Genomic DNA, 19,922 nt, shown 5'->3' with positions numbered 1-19,922 from the left:
GAACTTTCGTTTCTGATGTTGCTTCCTGATTGGTCAAAGTCAATGACACCCAAATGACGACGGCGCGAAACACCTCGGGTCTCTTCCATTTCAAAATTTCAACTAGACCTCCGTGTGCTACCGGCTGACGAGCAAGTTTGTGGTCGACTTTATCTGGGCCTTTACACCCAGAAACATGGATCTGACTAAGGTTCTCGAAGCTACTGTCTCTCCAGGTAGGGAACTATATATCTTGGTAGTTTTGATACTGACCAATTGCACCGGTGATTAGTTTGAGCGGGAAAGCACATGGCCGTTCAAGATTATTACGTTTTAGTGTATGAAGCTCAACTGAACGTTGTTCTTCAATTATTGTGATCCTTAGATTTAGCTGAGCTTCAAGCCGCCCAGAAGTATCTAGAAGAGGCTGCTCAGGTGAACTTGGTAAGTAAAAGATGGATATTTCGCTTTCTTGTTGATGTCTGGATCGCCGAAGGAATGTAGACTCGTAATTTTCTAAAGCATGATTTTCTTCGTCCCCCTTTCTTATTCACTGCAGCAGTAACTCCAACTTTGATTTGCTATTCCAACAGCCACAGTTCCTATTAGTTCTGGTAAATGAGCTTGCCGATGGAAGTAAATCGCAAGTCGCTCGCATGGCTGCCGGCCTGCAGTTGAAAAATCAACTGACCTCAAAAGATGACATCGTTCGCGCTCAATACCAGCAGAGATGGCTGGGTTTGGACAAGGAAGTGCGAGACCACGTTAAAAAGATGGTATATTTAGATTTTACTTTATGTATGATGTACAGAATTCATTTGTTCAGATCTTGGACGTATGAATGTACACATTTTTGTACTCACATTTTTGTACTTTTACTTGTACCTTATAATACTTTAAGTAGGTCTTTTCTCTTGCAGTCTCTGGCCACACTCGGTAACGAGACGGCCCGGCCGGCGATTGCCCCTCAGGTAAGCTGATCTAAATATACGTTATTTTTCCCTAGCTTGCGTATAACACGGAGGTAACTTCCTATTGTCAACCCTTGTTGCTGTTAGAAATGTTTTTCTCTCTCAAAAACACTTATCCACTCTTTGTGTAGTTTATTGTGGTTAGGTAGTTTTCTGGTACTACTTGTAACTACAGTAATTACTCGTAATACTCTTGTATATAGAATCAATAAGGTCAAGTGCAGTTAAGGAATCTATCCCTTTCCTTTTTCAATTGCTACTCAATTATAGGAAGAAGGCCTGATTTGTATTATTTAAATTTCCACTATTATAATAGTGGAAATCTTTGGACACTATGAGGGCCGACTAAACTGAAGTGTGTACGCAAATGAATAGAACCTTCTTCCATTTGGACTTTACAATATAAGTATCATTATTCTGTAGCTATAGCCAAGCTTGTTTATCTAGGGGCAAAGACGAACTAGTTGGACACATGCACCTTGAAAAAATGAACACGTTGGACACATGCACCTTGAAAAGATGAACTAGTTGGACACATGCACCTTGAAAAGATGAACTAGTTGGACACATGCACCTTGAAAAGATGAACAAGTTGGACACATGCACCTTGAAAAGATGAACTAGTTGATTGTATTGTCCTTTAAATCTAACACACCCTATTTGTGTTTGATTGTATTGTCCTTTAAATCTAACACACCCTATTTGTGTTTGATTGTATTGTCCTTTAAATCTAACGCACACTATTTGTGCTTGATTGTAGTGTCCTTTAACCCTAATGCACCCTACTTGTGCTAGATTGTAGTGTCCTTTAAACCTAACACACCCTATTAGTGCTTGATTGTAGTGTCCTTTAAACCTAACGCACCCTATTTGTGCTTGATTGTAGTTTCCTTTAAACCTAATGCACCCTATTTGTGTTTGATTGTATTGTCCTTTAAATCTAACACACCCTATTTGTGTTTGATTGTATTGTCCTTTAAATCTAACGCACACTATTTGTGCTTGATTGTAGTTTCCTTTAAACCTAATGCACCCTATTTGTGTTTGATTGTATTGTCCTTTAAATCTAACACACCCTATTTGTGTTTGATTGTATTGTCCTTTAAATCTAACGCACACTATTTGTGCTTGATTGTAGTTTCCTTTAAACCTAATGCACCCTATTTGTGTTTGATTGTATTGTCCTTTAAATCTAACACACCCTATTTGTGTTTGATTGTATTGTCCTTTAAATCTAACGCACACTATTTGTGCTTGATTGTAGTGTCCTTTAAACCTAACACACCCTATTTGTGCTTGATTGTAGTGTCCTTTAAACCTAACGCACCCTACTTGTGCTAGATTGTAGTGTCCTTTAAACCTAACGCACCCTATTTGTGCTTGATTGTAGTGTCCTTTAAACCTAACGCACCCTATTTGTGCTTGATTGTAGTGTCCTTTAAACCTAATGCACCCTATTTGTGTTTGATTGTATTGTCCTTTAAATCTAACACACCCTATTTGTGTTTGATTGTATTGTCCTTTAAATCTAACGCACCCTATTTGTGCTTGATTGTAGTGTCCTTTAAACCTAACGCACCCTATTTGTGCTTGATTGTAGTGTCCTTTAAACCTAACGCACCCTATTTGTGTTTGATTGTATTGTCTTTTAAACCTAACGCACCCTATTTGTGTTTGATTGTAGTGTCTTTTAAACCTAACGCACCCTATTTGTGCTTGATTGTAGTTTCCTTTAAACCTAACGCACCCTATTTGTGCTTGATTGTAGTTTCCTGTAAACCTAACACACCCTACTTGTGTTTGATTGTATTGTCCTTTAAACCTAACACACCCTATTTGTGCTAGATTGTAGTGTCTTTTAAACCTAACGCACCCTATTTGTGTTTGATTGTAGTGTCCTTTAAACCTAACACACCCTATTTGTGCTAGATTGTAGTGTCTTTTAAACCTAACACACCCTATTTGTGCTTGATTGTAGTGTCTCTTAAACCTAACACACCCTATTTGTGCTTGATTGTAGTGTCCTTTAAACCTAATGCACCCTATTTGTGTTTGATTGTAGTGTCTTTTAAACTTAATGCACCCTATTTGTGTTTGATTGTAGTGTCTTTTAAACCTAACGCACCCTATTTGTGCTTGATTGTAGTGTCCTTTAAACCTAATGCACCCTATTTGTGCTTGATTGTAGTGTCCTTTAAACCTAATGCACCCTATTTGTGTTTGATTGTAGTGTCTTTTAAACTTAATGCACCCTATTTGTGTTTGATTGTAGTGTCCTTTAAACCTAACGCACCCTATTTGTGTTTGATTGTATTGTCCTTTAAACCTAACACACCCTATTTGTGTTTGATTGTATTGTCCTTTAAACCTAACACACCCTATTTGTGCTTGATTGTAGTGTCTTTTAAACTTAATGCTCCCTACTTGTGCTAGATTGTAGTGTCCTTTAAACCTAACACACCCTACTTGTGTTTGATTGTAGTGTCCTTTAAACCTAACACACACTATTTGTGCTTGATTGTAGTGTCCTTTAAACCTAATGCACCCTACTTGTGTTTGATTGTATTGTCCTTTAAATCTAACACACCCTATTTGTGTTTGATTGTAGTGTCTTTTAAACTTAACACACACTATTTGTGCTTGATTGTAGTGTCCTTTAAACCTAATGCACCCTACTTGTGTTTGATTGTATTGTCCTTTAAATCTAACACACCCTATTTGTGTTTGATTGTAGTGTCTTTTAAACTTAACACACCCTATTTGTGCTTGATTGTATTGTCCTTTAAACCTAACACACCCTATTTGTGTTTGATTGTATTGTCCTTTAAACCTAATGCACCCTATTTGTGTTTGATTGTAGTGTCCTTTAAACCTAACGCACCCTATTTGTGCTTGATTGTAGTGTCCTTTAAACCTAACGCACCCTATTTGTGCTTGATTGTAGTGTCCTTTAAACCTAACACACCCTACTTGTGTTTGATTGTAGTGTCCTTTAAACCTAACACACCCTATTTGTGTTTGATTGTATTGTCCTTTAAACCTAACGCACCCTATTTGTGCTTGATTGTAGTGTCCTTTAAACCTAATGCACCCTATTTGTGTTTGATTGTATTGTCCTTTAAATCTAACACACCCTATTTGTGTTTGATTGTATTGTCCTTTAAACCTAACACACCCTATTTGTGCTTGATTGTAGTGTCTTTTAAACTTAATGCACCCTACTTGTGCTAGATTGTAGTGTCCTTTAAACCTAACACACCCTACTTGTGTTTGATTGTAGTGTCCTTTAAACCTAACACACACTATTTGTGCTTGATTGTAGTGTCCTTTAAACCTAATGCACCCTACTTGTGTTTGATTGTATTGTCCTTTAAATCTAACACACCCTATTTGTGTTTGATTGTAGTGTCTTTTAAACTTAACACACACTATTTGTGCTTGATTGTAGTGTCCTTTAAACCTAATGCACCCTACTTGTGTTTGATTGTATTGTCCTTTAAACCTAACGCACCCTATTTGTGCTTGATTGTAGTGTCCTTTAAACCTAATGCACCCTATTTGTGCTTGATTGTAGTGTCCTTTAAACCTAACACACCCTATTTGTGTTTGATTGTAGTGTCCTTTAAACCTAACGCACCCTATTTGTGCTTGATTGTAGTGTCCTTTAAACCTAATGCACCCTATTTGTGCTTGATTGTAGTGTCCTTTAAACCTAACACACCCTACTTGTGTTTGATTGTAGTGTCCTTTAAACCTAACACACCCTATTTGTGTTTGATTGTAGTGTCCTTTAAACCTAACACACCCTACTTGTGTTTGATTGTAGTGCATCGCTGCTATTGCCTGTGCTGAGATTCCTACAACTCAAGACCTTGAGATCATTGACAAGTTGGTAGCCAATGAAGACACTGGTAGCCCTGAACTTCTACGTGAACAAACCCTTGAAGCCATTGGTTATATTTGCCAGGACATTGTAAGCCAACAAGTATTTGTCCTTATTGATTTCTCTGCCAAGAACAGGTACTTACGTTGGAGAGTAAAGTCATTGAAACTGACACCAAAATGCCCTCAGTACACTTGCCTTTTTGAGTTCAAAGGCATGGTGCATCTGATCTGACATTTTGAGATCAAATTCAGGATGTTCAAAGAGGTTTGGCTCAATCCGATCGAGATTGAACTAGATCATACACTATCAAAAGCTTGATGAAAGCAATTATTTAGGTCTGGTTCTAGGTCTTTTTAGTTAACTAAGCTAAACTCAGCTTTGATGATTTTACCTTTAAAAGAAAGTGAAACCCCTAGTATGAAGAAAAATCTCATTTTCTTCCACATAATAATAGGACTCTCTTTCACCCATTTTATGTAAAAAAAATGAGCCTAAGCTATTAGTTAAAAGCAATCTTTCATATATTTTTCTCATTTCAATCTTAAAACTTGAAGGTTGGCTCCTGAAATAATAAGATACAAAAGGTTGTCATAATCAAACATAATACCAGTGATGGAACTCTTATTAATGTCATAGAGCAAGTGATTTGCAGGATCAGTTTATTAAATATTACTGTTTATTTAATAATTTTTTTGTAGGAGCCAGAGCACCTGGTTTCCCATGCTAACAAAATCCTAACTGTCATTATTCAAGGGATGCGCAAAGAAGAACCAAGGTAGGGCAGTGGGAGTGTACCCTTGCCACCTTAATGGTGTAGGAGGGTGTTTCGAGAATCCATTAGTGCTGTTTGCCTTTAAATAATTTGTGTTCCTGGTTTGTACATCAGAGTTTGTCTGGCACAGAAAAAAAGAGGGCCTTTATCCTGTGTTCTCTTTGTTAAAGATATGCAAATAAAAAATTCAAAGATTTACTCAGTGAAAAACAATAAAATGTAGTCAGGACATAGAGATTTATGAAAATACTGTAAATTGAGTTGCATAATGTTTGTTTTTTTTTTAATTTTATTTTCAGTAATCACATTCGGCTTGCTGCAACAACTGCTCTTTTAAACTCTCTAGAATTTACAAAGCAAAATTTTGAAAAAGCGGTGAGTTGATAAATATTGTGACAATTCATTTTTTAATGCTTATTTTTTATAAATCCATTTTCTGTTCCAGGCCGAGCGTGATTTTATAATGCAAGTTGTTTGCGAGTCCACTCAATCCTCCCAAACCACGGTAGTGTACTGGGGTATTTTCCTACTTATTGACACTACTTAACTCTTATTCATCCATTGGTACGTTGAAGCTTACAGTATTTGTTTCTTTCTTTTACAGATCAAAGTTGCAGCCTTGCAATGTCTTGTGAAAATAATGTCTCTCTACTATCAACATATGGAGGAGTACATGAGACTTGCTCTCTTCGGGGTAATTTTTATGATGATCAAAATTTAAAAGAACACCCCTGATGAAGGGGCATGTAAAAACAAAAATGCAGGGCATTGCCAAGTAGTAATTCACTGACATCCAAATAGTCTTGAAATGGACATAAATATTCACACATAAGCTATTCCTTAGTGAATGTCACTACATCTTATACACAGAAAATTTAAAAACACACAGAAAATTCAATCACCATAGCTTTTCAGTGGTAACCCACATGATTTCTCATCTTGGCACATGAACAGGGCGGGGTGCCCGTAGACGCCCCCTCAGGGCATGCGTCTGTGATTTTTATTCTTTGATTCCCTCACCCCCAGCGGCCCCCCCTGCCTTACTTATCTCTCCTGTTACCCTGTGTACTACGTCAGTAGAATGTAGCAGTGACAATGATGTCTACACTATTCTAGATTACTGTGGAAGCGATAAAGTCTGACACAGATGAAGTTGCCTTACAAGGAATCGAGTTCTGGTCAACAGTTTGTGATGAGGAGATGGACTTAGCTATTGAAATGGCTGAGGTGAAGTATTTCATTGTAAATAAAAAGCTGAATAATGTCCTCATTGAGCTAATGTCCTGGATTCAACAGGCACAAGAGGCTGGGCGACCTCCCGAGAACACCAGCCGTTTCTATGCCAAGGGAGCACTCGCATTTCTCATACCACCCATCACAAACTGCCTTATCAATCAGGTAAATCCCGTTGTTTTGCAGGTTACATATAGTATTGTATTTTAGCCGGAGGGTGTAATGGTAATTTTGGCCCAGACGGAAAACCCAACACAATAATGCCCTTTTACAAATACTTTTTTCTGATAACTTTATGAGGCAAGTGCAAGGGTTTAACTGATTATAGATAGCTATGGCCCTGAGATTATATATGAGGCAAGTGCCTTGATTCGCTTTATGATGGCTTTAGCCCTGAAATTATTGTAATGTACTGACTTCCACCAGTTATACCTGGTGCGGAAGGCACAAAGAGCTAGGCTCCGAATCAAGAGCCCCTTGTGTGTGTTGTTAGTAAGCACTGTCCCAGAGGGTGGTCACCATCGGTTTATTGTGTCCCTCGTGGTTCTTTTACGTCCCTTTGGGTCAGGTTAGTGTAGTACAGCTTGAAGTGATGGGACCTCCAGTTTAGTGTTCTTATCCAAGAAGACTAGAAACACAGAATAAATAACTTAAACTCAATTGTGACAAAAATTGAATCAAGGCAGGAATTGAAAAAAAAAAAAACAGTTAGAGCCAGGGTTCTAGGCTGGGCCACAGCGGTGAGAGGCCAACACAATAACACCCTACGTAAACCATGCTTCCACAACTGAGGCAAGGCCTTGCTTGACTTATAATGGTTTAAGCCGTGCAAATAATGACCTGTAAATCATTACCTACGAATCACAACCTGCAAATCACGACCTGGCCAAGTGTTTTATTAGACTGACTCATCCTTTCCTTTCAGGAAGAGTATGATGATGATGATGATTGGAATCCATGCAAGGCGGCAGGCGTTTGCCTGATGCTACTTGCCCAGTGCTGCGAGGATGCCATTGTCCAGCCAGTCCTAGAGTTTGTCAATGTGAATTTTGCAAGCCCAAGCTGGAAAAATAAAGATGCAGCCATCATGGCCTTTGGTGGGGATCTCAAGACTTTTCTAGAAGCCTAAATCTAATAATACCACCATGTGTTTTTTTTCTTTGCTTCACAGCATAATGTACTGTATTTCAACATCAAAATATAAATATTGTTTTACTATGGTATTCATCTCTAGTTCCTAATAGTCTCTACAGTAACTTGTAGTTTGATGATTGGTTGTTCTCAAGTTAGAGGACCATTAGGTTTTTAGGGAGTTGAAAAACTCTAGCTCTCTAACTGAGGATTACTTTGTTTGACTAGTGTTGTTCCGCGTTAATTCCGATAATGTGAGGGACAATATGATGATATAATTGTGTTGTTTATAGTCTTGAATACATTCAGATAAAATTAAATTAAATTCCGTGTAGACAAGACGAATGTTTCATATCCATCCTTGTGTTTAAGGTGCAATTTTGGAAGGCCCTGATCCCAAGACTCTTCAGCCATTTGTAGAGAATGTAAGTGTTTCACATTACATTTGTGAGGCCGCATTTGCGTATGAATGGACGAAACTTTCACTATAAATAAGTACATCACCAAACTTCATGGCAAAATTGTCATTTTAGTCATATCTAAATTAATGTTATTAAAGTACACGATTGATTAACATTATTATTCTGTTGTGGCTCCCAGGCTCTTCCAGTCATTGCACAACAAATGAAAGATGAAAGCGTGGTAGTCCGTGATTCAGCAGCCTGGGTTTTAGGTCGAGTATGTGAGATAATGCCACATATAGCAATCAATGAGAAATACCTTGTCTTGGTCGTGACCACACTTTTGGAGAGTTTGATTGCTGAACCCAGAGTTGCATCTAATGTGTGTTGGGTGAGTAACCTACTGTAAGCTTGCACACAAAGGGGTCCATATTGAACAGTAGGCATCTCTTACAAGCTGCAATTTGATTGGGCAAATGATCAATATCCGCACCTCGACACAAAGAACGAGAAGAATAGAGACAAAAGAACTCCTTTGTAGAACAAAGATAATAGGAGACAAAGCAGCTGCGTACTTACTTCAAGAAATGACTAGACTTTGAATTCAAAGCTATAAAGCTTGGTCCTTGTAGTCAATTGACCTTGAACACTCTCTGTTGTACTGTAATGATTTTGTTGCTTCAGCTGTGACTAATGGAAACTCCAATCACACAAAGGACATTTGGCTGGACAAGTTTGATGTGGATGTCTCTTGTTGGTGTTTTCAGGCGTTCAGTTCACTCAGTGAAGCTGCGTATGAAGCCGCGACTGACCAAAACTCTGAAGAGGAGCCCCAGACCTACTGCCTTTCTCAGTTCTTCAATACCATTATAGAGAAGCTTCTGGAGGTCACTGTTAGGTAATGGTAATGGTTAGGTAGCATTATAGCATGCCGTAATAACCAATCAGTAAAAAATACAGTATATGTAAAACCTGAATCAAGTATTAACAGTGGTGATGGTATGGCACCCTAGATTTATGTAATTTTGCTATCCAAGATGGTGTAAAAGCCATTTTTGTAGTTCAGTGCCTCTAATGCAATACAGTATTTTGTGCTATCAACAACCACTAAAATGTAAGACTGTCAGTTCTTCACCGCCATTTGTGTACCATGTGTCTTTTGCCACAGACATAGTGAAAAATATGAGTTTGTATGATTCTTCTACCAATATTAGTTAATATTGTTTTTCAGACCTGATGCTGGTCAATGTAACCTTAGAAGTGCGGCCTATGAAGCAGTCATGGAGATGATTAAAAACAGTCCAAAGGTTTTTCTATCATTTTCATTTAATATAAGCCTGTTGATTCATCAAATCTATGTTGTGTTTCAGCATCCAGGCTTTAAGCCATTAAAGTTTCCAATAAACAAATAAGATAATTACTGACTCACACATTTCTTTTATAGGATTGTTATGGTGTTGTGCAAAAGACAACTCTAGACGTTATGCAGAGGCTGCAACATGTGCTCCAGTTAGAGGTGAGTTAAGATTAACAGTTAGAGGTGAGTTAAGATTAGCAGTTAGAGGTGAGTTAAGATTAGCAGTTAGAGGTGAGTTAAGATTAGCAGTTAGAGGTGAGTTAAGATTAACAGTTAGAGGTGAGTTAAGATTAACAGTTAGAGGTGAGTTAAGATTAGCAGTTAGAGGTGAGTTAAGATTAGCAGTTAGAGGTGAGTTAAGATTAACAGTTAGAGGTGAGTTAAGATTAACAGTTAGAGGTGAGTTAAGATTAACAGTTAGAGGTGAGTTAAGATTAACAGTTAGAGGTGAGTTAAGATTAACAGTTAGAGGTGAGTTAAGATTAACAGTTAGAGGTGAGTTTAGATTAACAGTTAGAGGTGAGTTAAGATTAACAGTTAGAGGTGAGTTAAGATTAACAGTTAGAGGTGAGTTTAGATTAACAGTTAGAGGTGAGTTTGATTAACAGTAAGAGGTGAGTTTGATTAACAGTTAGAGGTGAGTTTGATTAAGATTAACAGGTAGAGGTGAGTTTGATTAAGATTAACAGTTAGAGGTGAGTTAAGATTAACAGTTAGAGGTGAGTTAAGATTAACAGTTAGAGGTGAGTTAAGATTAACAGTTAGAGGTGAGTTAAGATTAACAGTTAGAGGTGAGTTAAGATTAACAGTTAGAGGTGAGTTAAGATTAACAGTTAGAGGTGAGTTAAGATTAACAGTTAGAGGTGAGTTAAGATTAACAGTTAGAGGTGAGTTAAGATTAACAGTTAGAGGTGAGTTTGATTAAGATTAATAGTTAGAGGTGGGTTAAGATTAACAGTTAGAGGTGAGTTAAGATTAACAGTTAGAGGTGAGTTTGATTAAGATTAATAGTTAGAGGTGGGTTAAGATTAACAGTTAGAGGTGAGTTAAGATTAACAGTTAGAGGTGAGTTTGATTAACAGTTAGAGGTGGGTTAAGATTAGCAGTTAGAGGTGAGTTAAGATTAACAGTTAGAGGTGAGTTTGATTAACAGTTAGAGGTGAGTTTGATTAAGATTAACAGTTAGAGGTGAGTTTGATTAAGATTAACAGTTAGAGGTGAGTTTGATTAAGATTAACAGTTAGAGGTGAGTTTGAATAAGATTAACAGTTTTTTTTTGCAAGTGGCGCATCACTTTCCCTATCACCACTTTAGTTACTACATTCCCCTGCTAACTCTATCCTGCACCTGTTTCTAGCTCCTTTCCCCCCTTAGCGCAACATACAATTCATCACTTCTCCACATGTCCCCATACAAACACTTGCTGCTATTCACCACTCACCGCCTATTTACAGTTGATTGACAAAACGTTCTTGTCAACCAGCTTTGCCACCATGGCTAATATATGCAGCGAGGCGCTTCAGTGGTTTTTACCCATGCTTACATTCAGGCTTGTCATGTAGTCACAAAACCAGTTGAAGACAACCTATTGTCAATCAACTGTATATCTCACCACACCACCATTCATCGTTTTCATTATAATTACTACCTGTACCCAGGATTTTTGGTTGCAAAATCTGAAAACCTGCACCTTATTTTTTGGCGGGAGGGGGGGGGGGGGGAGTTTTCTATTAAAAATTGTGAAAAAGCAATATAACACACTATAACATGGAAGCACGGGTGGCCTAGTGTGTTAGCGCGTCGGCCTCTCACCGCTGTGGCCCAGGTTCGAATCCTGGCTCAAACTGGGGATTTTTCCGGGTTCCTGCCTTGAATCGAATTTGTCACAAGTGAGTTGAAGTTATTCTCCCGTGTTTCCAGTCTTCTCGGATAAGGACACTAAACCGGAGGTCCCGTCTCTTCAAGCTGTACTACACTAAACCTGAACCGAAGGGACGTAAAAGAACCACTGGGGACGCAATAAACCCTCTGGCAGTGACCACCCCCAGTGACAGTGCTTACTAACCGAGGTTACACTTGAGTTGGAGCTGTGCTCTGTTGTGTAAACCTTACCGCTATTTCATATGTGTAATAGTGGTAGAAGCCTTATAAATAAATCATAAATAAATAAATAAATAAATAAAAAACATCCTCCACACCCCTGCTTTATCTTTTCACCACCCTTAACCACCCACACACTTTGCTGAACCTTTCTATCACATTTTATTTCCATCCCCACTATTTTTGGCCACTACATCACCCCCCTACTTTCATTTCTTAATCACCATCACCCTTCAACACTATGACACCAACTGGGAGTGGGAATACCAGATTCAACCCAAAAAGTGATGCAATGGCAATTATTTTGAAGTAGCTCTCTAAACAGATCACATTCTGACCCGTATTGGTTGCAAATACTGTTTGAATCTAGAAAAAAAGAATAGTAAATGCAGGAGGTTTATTCCTTCCCACCAACGAGTGTTCAACTCATGGAGCTTAGTATACCAGGAGGGGATGGAGAAAGAACAAGAACTACATCTGAGTGTAAAACTACAGGCCTGTTTTGAAATAGTCAGGTCTTTCAGTTTCCTCTTTTCAGGGGCAACATTTTCACAGGTTCTGCCTTATATACAGGGTGTTATTATGAATTTCCAATTAGGAATTCTGCTATGTGCCGGCATGCACTAGCGAGAAAAAAAGTAGATACCTTATTACACTTAATTTTCGCTTCCTCAAAATTTTTGCGATTTTGAGATGCCGATATTTTGCAACACTTTATTTTCACGATTTTACTATTTTCATAAGAACCAGATCACTTAATTTTTCATGATCTCGCGATTTTTGGATAAAGCAAAACAAGTGGAATTAAAATGTGCTGTAATCATCAAAACTGAAACAATTTGTAACAGAAAGATGCCTGGCTAAATTTAGTTTCATAGAAATCTAACTCAAACTATGTACGTTAGGTGACTAAATAGACAAGGTGTGTCCATAAAGCTTATTCAACGGCCAATATTTCCTCAAAGGCTTCTTGTGTACTCACTTAATTTTCACGCATCCTAATTTTCATGACACTTCATTTTCGTGCAACAAATTATATTGGGAAGCATTGTTGCAATGGTAACTTCTTTAATGTTATTGATAATGAACATGAAGGACATCGACAAAGCGAAGTTTGGTTAACTAAACTACTAAAATGGCTGGGTAATTAAAGAAATAGAAATAAATGCATAAATAGAAATAAATAAACATAAATTGTGCGAAATTACGTCAAAAAATATCTCAAAACATGGTCTGAAAATTTGGCCCCCACCAGAATCTGATTACTCACTCCATAATGGACCCAAAACAGCAAAAAAAAATCAATTTTAGTATGAAAATCGCATGGGATTACACATCGCACCACACTAGAAGGGCTGCTTGACACATTTCTAGCTTGCTCTTAGCACTTTTTTATCTATAAGATGTGAATGATGCTCTTAAATTCAAAAAAGTTTCCATCACCTTTAAGCTGGTAGCTACTTCATCATACAAGCTTGTCACTCTAAAGTACATCAGAGAGGAATTGTACTGTGAGCACAGAAACTCGTCAACAGTTGTCCTTACTTTCTTTTTTCATCATTCTCAGAGACAAGTCCCATCGAATGAACGAGCACAGTACAATGACCTACAGTCCCTCCTATGTGCCACTCTGCAGGTATTTTTAACCCAATTAGAGAAGTATATTACACTAGAACATTAATGTAACAATGTGATGGTTCATCCAAAAACCAAACTAATGAGTTTGCCATTTTGCAAAATAAAAACAGAAAGCTCACACTTGTACAACAGAAGCCCCACAAACCCCAAATGGAAAGTTTGTGCTCTCATAACTGAAAGCTTGTACTTGCTAAACGAAAATCTTGTGCTTGCATAACTGAGAACTTGTGGGGAAGGGGGGGGGGGGGGGGTAATGTAAATCAAATTTGCCAAGCTCATTTTGGGTTATATTAGCTTTTACTGATTACCTGTCTTCATTTCAGAGCGTCTTGAGGAAAATCAATCCCCCAGATGCTGTTCAGATTGCGGAAAGTGTCATGACAGCACTACTTCAAATGTTTGGTGCCTCTGCGCAGGGTGGTACAAGTGGTGTCCAAGAGGATGCTTTGATGGCCGTAGGGACTTTAGTGGAAGGTGGGTCAACCATATAGATCCTTTAAAAAGTTTCATATCTTCTTGTGTTCATTTGATACACCATCTACTTAGTGTGACAGTGCTATCTCTACCCATATTTGTATGTTTGGTAGATAAATTGTGGGAAAGTTATTATGAAGCTTTATATCACAGGACAAAGACTTTGCCTAGCTCTTGCATGGATGAGTAGGGAATGTCAAATGTTATCAATGCTTTTCTTGGATTCTGAAAAAAAAACATACTTTCTTGCATCACAATGCTAAAACACTTTCTACTCAACTGTTGTGTTTTTGATTACTCAGGAAATTTTTTTTATGTACCAAAGATGTGGCTATGGTTTCTTTTTAATGAGAACATGTTTTAGCAAAATAATTGTATGTAATGTCTATTTGCTTGTTTATTTGATACCCATGAAGCACTGGCTGCTATGACACATAGACTCTCCAAGTGCAGCCTTATTTGTAGTGCACCTACAGAGCATTGCTTTGTTGAGGAGTCTCGTCCATTGTTTTAAAAACTCCAAGAGTTTTTCATGATAAAACTATTCTTATTGAAAACCCACAGTTATTGGAATCAACTTTATGCAGTACATGGAATCATTTATGCCCTTCCTAGAAGTGGGTCTCAAAAACAAGTCAGAATACCAGGTATGTAATGACTTTCTAAGGGGGTGTGACATGCACAGATAGGATAACATACAAAAGCTCGGAGATTTGTCCATTCTTGATAATGTCTGCTTTGGATAGAGGGGGGGAGGGGAGGGAAGGGAAGTCCATGTGTCTCCGTTTCCCCCACTGCCAGCTACATACTACTTCTGCAGATATTTTTATGGTGTACAAATTTTTTTACTCTACCAGTAAAGCAGTCTCTTGTTTGTGTCTCCTAAGGTTTGCACTGCTGCTGTTGGATTGGTTGGTGATATTGCACGTGGACTAGGAGTCAGCATCACTCAGTACTCTGATCGGATCATGCAAATTTTAATGGAGAACTGCCATGTATGTGACTTTTTTCTGTATGTTTGTTACGTCATATTTAACACAATGTACTGTATTGGTATGTACGTCAATACACCAAAGACTGGAATTCGACTCTGCCAAATTTTCGTCTTTGATAAGACTTCTTTAGGGCAGCCTCCCTGTCTGTACACTGCACATAACAATAGCATGTATGGTCTAAGACACTGACTGCACATAACAATAACATGTATGGTCTAAGACACTGACTGCACATAACAATAACATGTATGGTCTAAGACACTGACTGCACATAACAATAACATGTATGGTCTAAGACACTGACTGCACATAACAATAACATGTATGGTCTAAGACACCGACTGCACATAACAATAACATGTATGGTCTAAGACACTGACTGCACATAACAATAACATGTATGGTCTAAGACACTGACTGCACATAACAATAACATGTATGGTCTAAGACACCGACTGCACATAACAATAACATGTATGGTCTAAGACACCGACTGCACATAACAATAACATGTATGGTCTAAGACACCGACTGCACATAACAATAACATGTATGGTCTAAGACACTGACTGCACATAATAATAACATGTATGGTCTAAGACACCGACTGCACATAACAATAACATGTATGGTCTAAGACACTGACTGCACATAATAATAACATGTATGGTCTAAGACACTGTCCCCACATATCCGTTCAATTTTTGCCTCCTCTCACGTGTATCTAGTGTTTTGGGGTAAATTTGATTCAAATCTGGGTCTAAGGGCTGTTGCCATGGATGTGTACCACTGTAGATATTTCACTCTAAAGCTTTCTTGTACACTTCAGGATGAAACTGTCCACCGCTCAGTTAAGCCCCACATCCTGTCTGTATTTGGAGATATAGCACTTGCCACTGGTCCTCACTTTAAAAAGTACTTGGATGTGGTCATTGCAACTTTGACACAAGCCACACAAGTCCAGGTTGTCAAGGTGAGGATATTTTGCTTTTAATTTTTTAAGAATGTTTGACACTAACTTATCATAAAGATGGCTATGTTCTATGTAAATTGCAGAATTTAACCTTTTTGCTGCAATGTAATAATTTTAAATAAACTATCAATCTATCTTAACAAAATAAACAATTTGTTTGGGCCTTTTTGGAGAAATGAGTGAATGGGGCTTGTTTTTTTTTTTTTTTTTGTAAGCAGCTTTTATAAATCTCTGATCTCTTATAACCTTGTGAATGTGCTCTTGTATGCTCTCATAACTAATATCTCTTCCCTCCTATGCATGACCTCGTGAATGTGCTCTTGTATGCCCTCATAACTAATATCTCTTCCCTCCTATGCATGACCTTGTAAATGTGCTCTTGCCTTGCAGACTGATTATGACATGATCGACTATCTGAATGAGCTGAGAGAATCTTGTCTAGAGGCATACACTGGAATCATCCAAGGATTAAAGGGTGATGCTGAGAAACCTAACCCAGGTATGTGAGAAATATCTAGGGTTCCAGAGGTCCTCATACCAGAGAAAACGTAACAAACATATGTCTATTGGATGGTGGACAGAGGCAGTTTAATGTTGGAACTTTTTAAGAGTCTATTAATTCGACATGCATGAAACACTGTTTCTTAGGCTATGGAACCCTATTCAAATCAATCAGCCAACCAACCAACCAATCAATCAACAGTTATATAAACTTAGCCTGAATTGCAGTACATGTCAACAACACAAGATTAGAACAATAATTAATATGAAAATGTTTATTTCATTATAAAACTAAATCTGCTTGAATTATGGTGAAATTCACTGCATCCTACAATCTACAATAGATTTGCAGTGTAAAAGGGAAAGTTTTATTTTTCAGAATGATCAGAGATTTGATTATAAAAAAAGGCTCTAAAAAGTCTGGGAGCAACAATGTTGGGCACCTGGGTAGAACATCCCTTTACTGTCCACCATGTACAAACTATTCAGCATTGAAGCTAAGGTGTTGCCTTGCCGACTGCTAGTAAATAAGGATTTTTTTATTCCTATGTGTTTTTTTTTTCTTCAGGGTACTGGGAACCTCTCTAAAGACAGGTCTTTTACTCGCCTTTTGAAATTAATGAGCTTTTTCAATTTGATTTTAGCCGAGGTGGAGGTGATCAAGCCACATATCCAACACATTATTGGGTTCTTAGAACTGATAGCAGAAGATCAAGACCACTCCGAGGGGAATGTTACCTGCGCTAGCGGATTGATAGGGTAGGTACACTTATGCCTTTCTCCCCTCATGGGACACCAATGATGGGAATGTTACCTGCGCTAGCGGATTGATAGGGTAGGTACACTTATGCCTTTCTCCCCTCATGGGACACCAATGATGGGAATGTTACCTGCGCTAGCGGATTGATAGGGTAGGTACACTTATGCCTTTCTCCCCTCATGGGACACCAATGATGGGAATGTTACCTGCGCTAGCGGATTTATAGGGTAGGTACACTTATGCCTTTCTCCACTCATGGGGCACCAATGATGGGAATGTTACCTGCGCTAGCGGATTGATAGGGTAGGTACACTTATGCCTTTCTCCCCTCATGGGACACCAATGATGGGAATGTTACCTGCGCTAGCGGATTGATAGGGTAGGTACACTACTTGGTATGGCATTCTCCCCTGACTTATTACCTATAGTAGAGGGCTTATACGCGTTAACGTAGTTAGGTAAATGCCAGGCAATGCTAAACTTAGAATTTCTCCCTGGCTATACCCTTGGTTCATACAGTGCATACAGTGACTTGGGATTTATTCTTTGTTAATGCTGGAAGTGAAACGTCAAAAATGCTTTGTGTTTCACTTGTATTTCTGACGCTTACTTGCACTTTTGCAGGGATATTTGCGAGGCTTTTGGGACAGAGGTTCACCCGATGCTTGACAAACCAAGCATACAAGACCTGCTACAAGAGGGTAGACGATCCAAGAACCACAAGACAAAGCAAGTCGCAAACTGGGCCTCCAGGAAATTGCGCACCCTCAAGCAGCTTTAATCGGTAAGACATGTTGCTCTCCCTATCTACCCTTATACACACCCTCGCTATCTACACACATACGCCCTCGCTATCTACACATACACCTTCGTAATCTACACACATACACCCTCGCTATCTACATACATGCACCCTCGCTATCTACACACATACACCCTTGCTATCTACACACATACACCCTCTCTATCTACACACATACATCCTCGCTATGTACACACATACGCCCTCGCTATGTACACACATACGCCCTCGCTATGTAAACACATACACCCTCGCTATCTACACACATACACCCTTGCTATCTACACACATACACCCTTGCTATCTACACACTTACACCCTCGCTTTCTACACACTTACACCCTCGCTATCTACACACTTACACCCTCGCTATCTACACACTTACAACCTCGCTATCTACACACTTACAACCTCGCTATCTACGCACATACGCCCTCGCTATCTACACACTTACACCCTTACTATCTACACACATACGCCCTCGCTATCTACACACATACGCCCTCGCTATCTACACACATACTCCTTCGCTATCTACACATATGCCTATTTCACAAAAGGTTGTCAGTGCAAATGGTAAATGGCAAATGGTAAATGGCTTATGGGTACTAAATTATTCGTAAAATTAAAGGTGTTAAATAAAGTCCAGCATTGTCAGAGCCAAGCATTGGTAACCTTCAATGGATAGTTGTTTTGATTAATCCATATTCTTCGAGACGCATGGTTGCTTTCGGTTGTAGAACTGCCAATCGCCATTTGCACTGACAACCTTTGAAATAGGTGTATACACCCTCGCTATGTACACACATACACCCTCGCTATGTACACACATACACCCTCGCTATGTACACACATACACCCTCGCTATGTACACACATACACCCTCGCTATGTACACACATACACCCTCGCTATGTACACACATACACCCTCTCTATCTACACACATACACCCTCTCTATCTACACACATACGCCCTCGCTATCTACACACATACACCCTCGCTATCTACACACATACACCCTCGCTACCTGATTTGATTTGTATTAAATGTGTTAAATGGGTCTTCGCTTTGAAGAAACTTTCCTTTCACGATTCCATATCGTATTTATCTTGTTTGTACTCAATAGGCCTCTTTTCTCTTTTCAGACTTGACTGTTGAGAGAGCGAGATGAGAGAGCGAGCGAGTGAGCTTGTGGGAACGCTGTGTGGGTGAGGTACTCGGCCCAAGAGTAGCCCGCCGAAACGCATGGCTTGGCTACCCTGCAACCCACTTGATGTGCGCATGCGTGAGCGAAAAAAATGCGAATGACATTGCACCCGCGGGTGCCACTCGACGTTTTACCGACAGACAATGGAGAAAAATATTAGATCCGTGCCCCAGGGTTCGGCTAATTGAATTCAATGATGACATAATGCACTGCTGCGTAGAACTTCAATGACAAAGGACATCTGCACCAGTCGAAAATTGGACTAGAATGCTAGAAATATCAGTTGTCTTTTGTCAAGCGGTCATTTGACGTTTAATTAAAAACAAATAGTTGCCTTTTGTTTGCTTCTCGATAAAACTTAAAGCCCCGTGAAACATCCTCCCCCGCCCCCACACACCAGCCAGCATTGCTGAAACAGCTACACTCTACGCTCAGTTAACCACAAGACAAAGAAAATTGTTGGCAAAATATTTTACACCTGACAAAATGGTGCACCAACTTCTCCAGCATTGCCGGCAATAACGTCTGTGATAAAAGCCTTACTTCTTCACACCTAACCTGGGTACCAGAGGCTCCGAGCTTCGCGGCGACAACGATTTTAGTGAAGTACCCAGGGTACTTTACACCATTACCTGATTCTTTCTTATAACCACCACCTTCCCTGCCCTTCTAGGCCCCTGCGTCCTCCGCCCCCTCTTGGCCCCTGCATCCTCCGCCCCTTATAGGCCCCCGCGTCCTCT

General features: G+C 39.1%; 1 protein-coding gene across 1 annotated transcript; it reads left to right on the top strand.

Moving 5' to 3' along the window:
* The first annotated feature begins 54 nt into the window (after positions 1-54).
* LOC5516134 (importin subunit beta-1) lies at positions 55-19,517 on the top strand. Its single transcript, XM_048723441.1, has 26 exons — positions 55-215; positions 365-423; positions 573-755; positions 900-950; positions 4,777-4,923; positions 5,535-5,611; positions 5,908-5,983; positions 6,054-6,113; positions 6,213-6,302; positions 6,725-6,835; positions 6,905-7,006; positions 7,767-7,938; positions 8,345-8,397; positions 8,573-8,764; positions 9,141-9,271; positions 9,605-9,680; positions 9,818-9,889; positions 13,398-13,466; positions 13,792-13,942; positions 14,507-14,589; positions 14,830-14,937; positions 15,767-15,910; positions 16,301-16,409; positions 17,056-17,170; positions 17,796-17,955; positions 19,121-19,517. Exons 1-25 carry the CDS (start codon positions 176-178, stop codon positions 17,950-17,952), a joined length of 2,628 nt encoding a protein of 875 aa, XP_048579398.1. The 5' UTR covers positions 55-175; the 3' UTR covers positions 17,953-17,955; positions 19,121-19,517.
* Positions 19,518-19,922: the final 405 nt, after the last annotated feature.

The sequence above is a fragment of the Nematostella vectensis genome, chromosome 2 (genome assembly GCF_932526225.1).
Source record: "Nematostella vectensis chromosome 2, jaNemVect1.1, whole genome shotgun sequence".
Lineage (NCBI taxonomy): Eukaryota > Metazoa > Cnidaria > Anthozoa > Actiniaria > Edwardsiidae > Nematostella > Nematostella vectensis.
The sequence above is the reverse complement of the archived record's forward strand: the minus strand, read 5'-3'. Positions and strand labels throughout refer to the sequence as shown.

What these genes read in the sequence shown, in the direction of transcription:
- LOC5516134 (XM_048723441.1), top strand. Translation starts at nt 176, where the DNA reads ATGGATCTGACTAAGGTTCTCGAAGCTACTGTCTCTCCAG. An exon ending in AGCAAAATTTTGAAAAAGCG is followed by an intron (nt 5,984 to 6,053) that starts GTGAGTTGATAA and finishes TTTCTGTTCCAG; the next exon opens with GCCGAGCGTGATTTTATAAT. An exon ending in CACAAGTCCAGGTTGTCAAG is followed by an intron (nt 15,911 to 16,300) that starts GTGAGGATATTT and finishes CTTGCCTTGCAG; the next exon opens with ACTGATTATGACATGATCGA.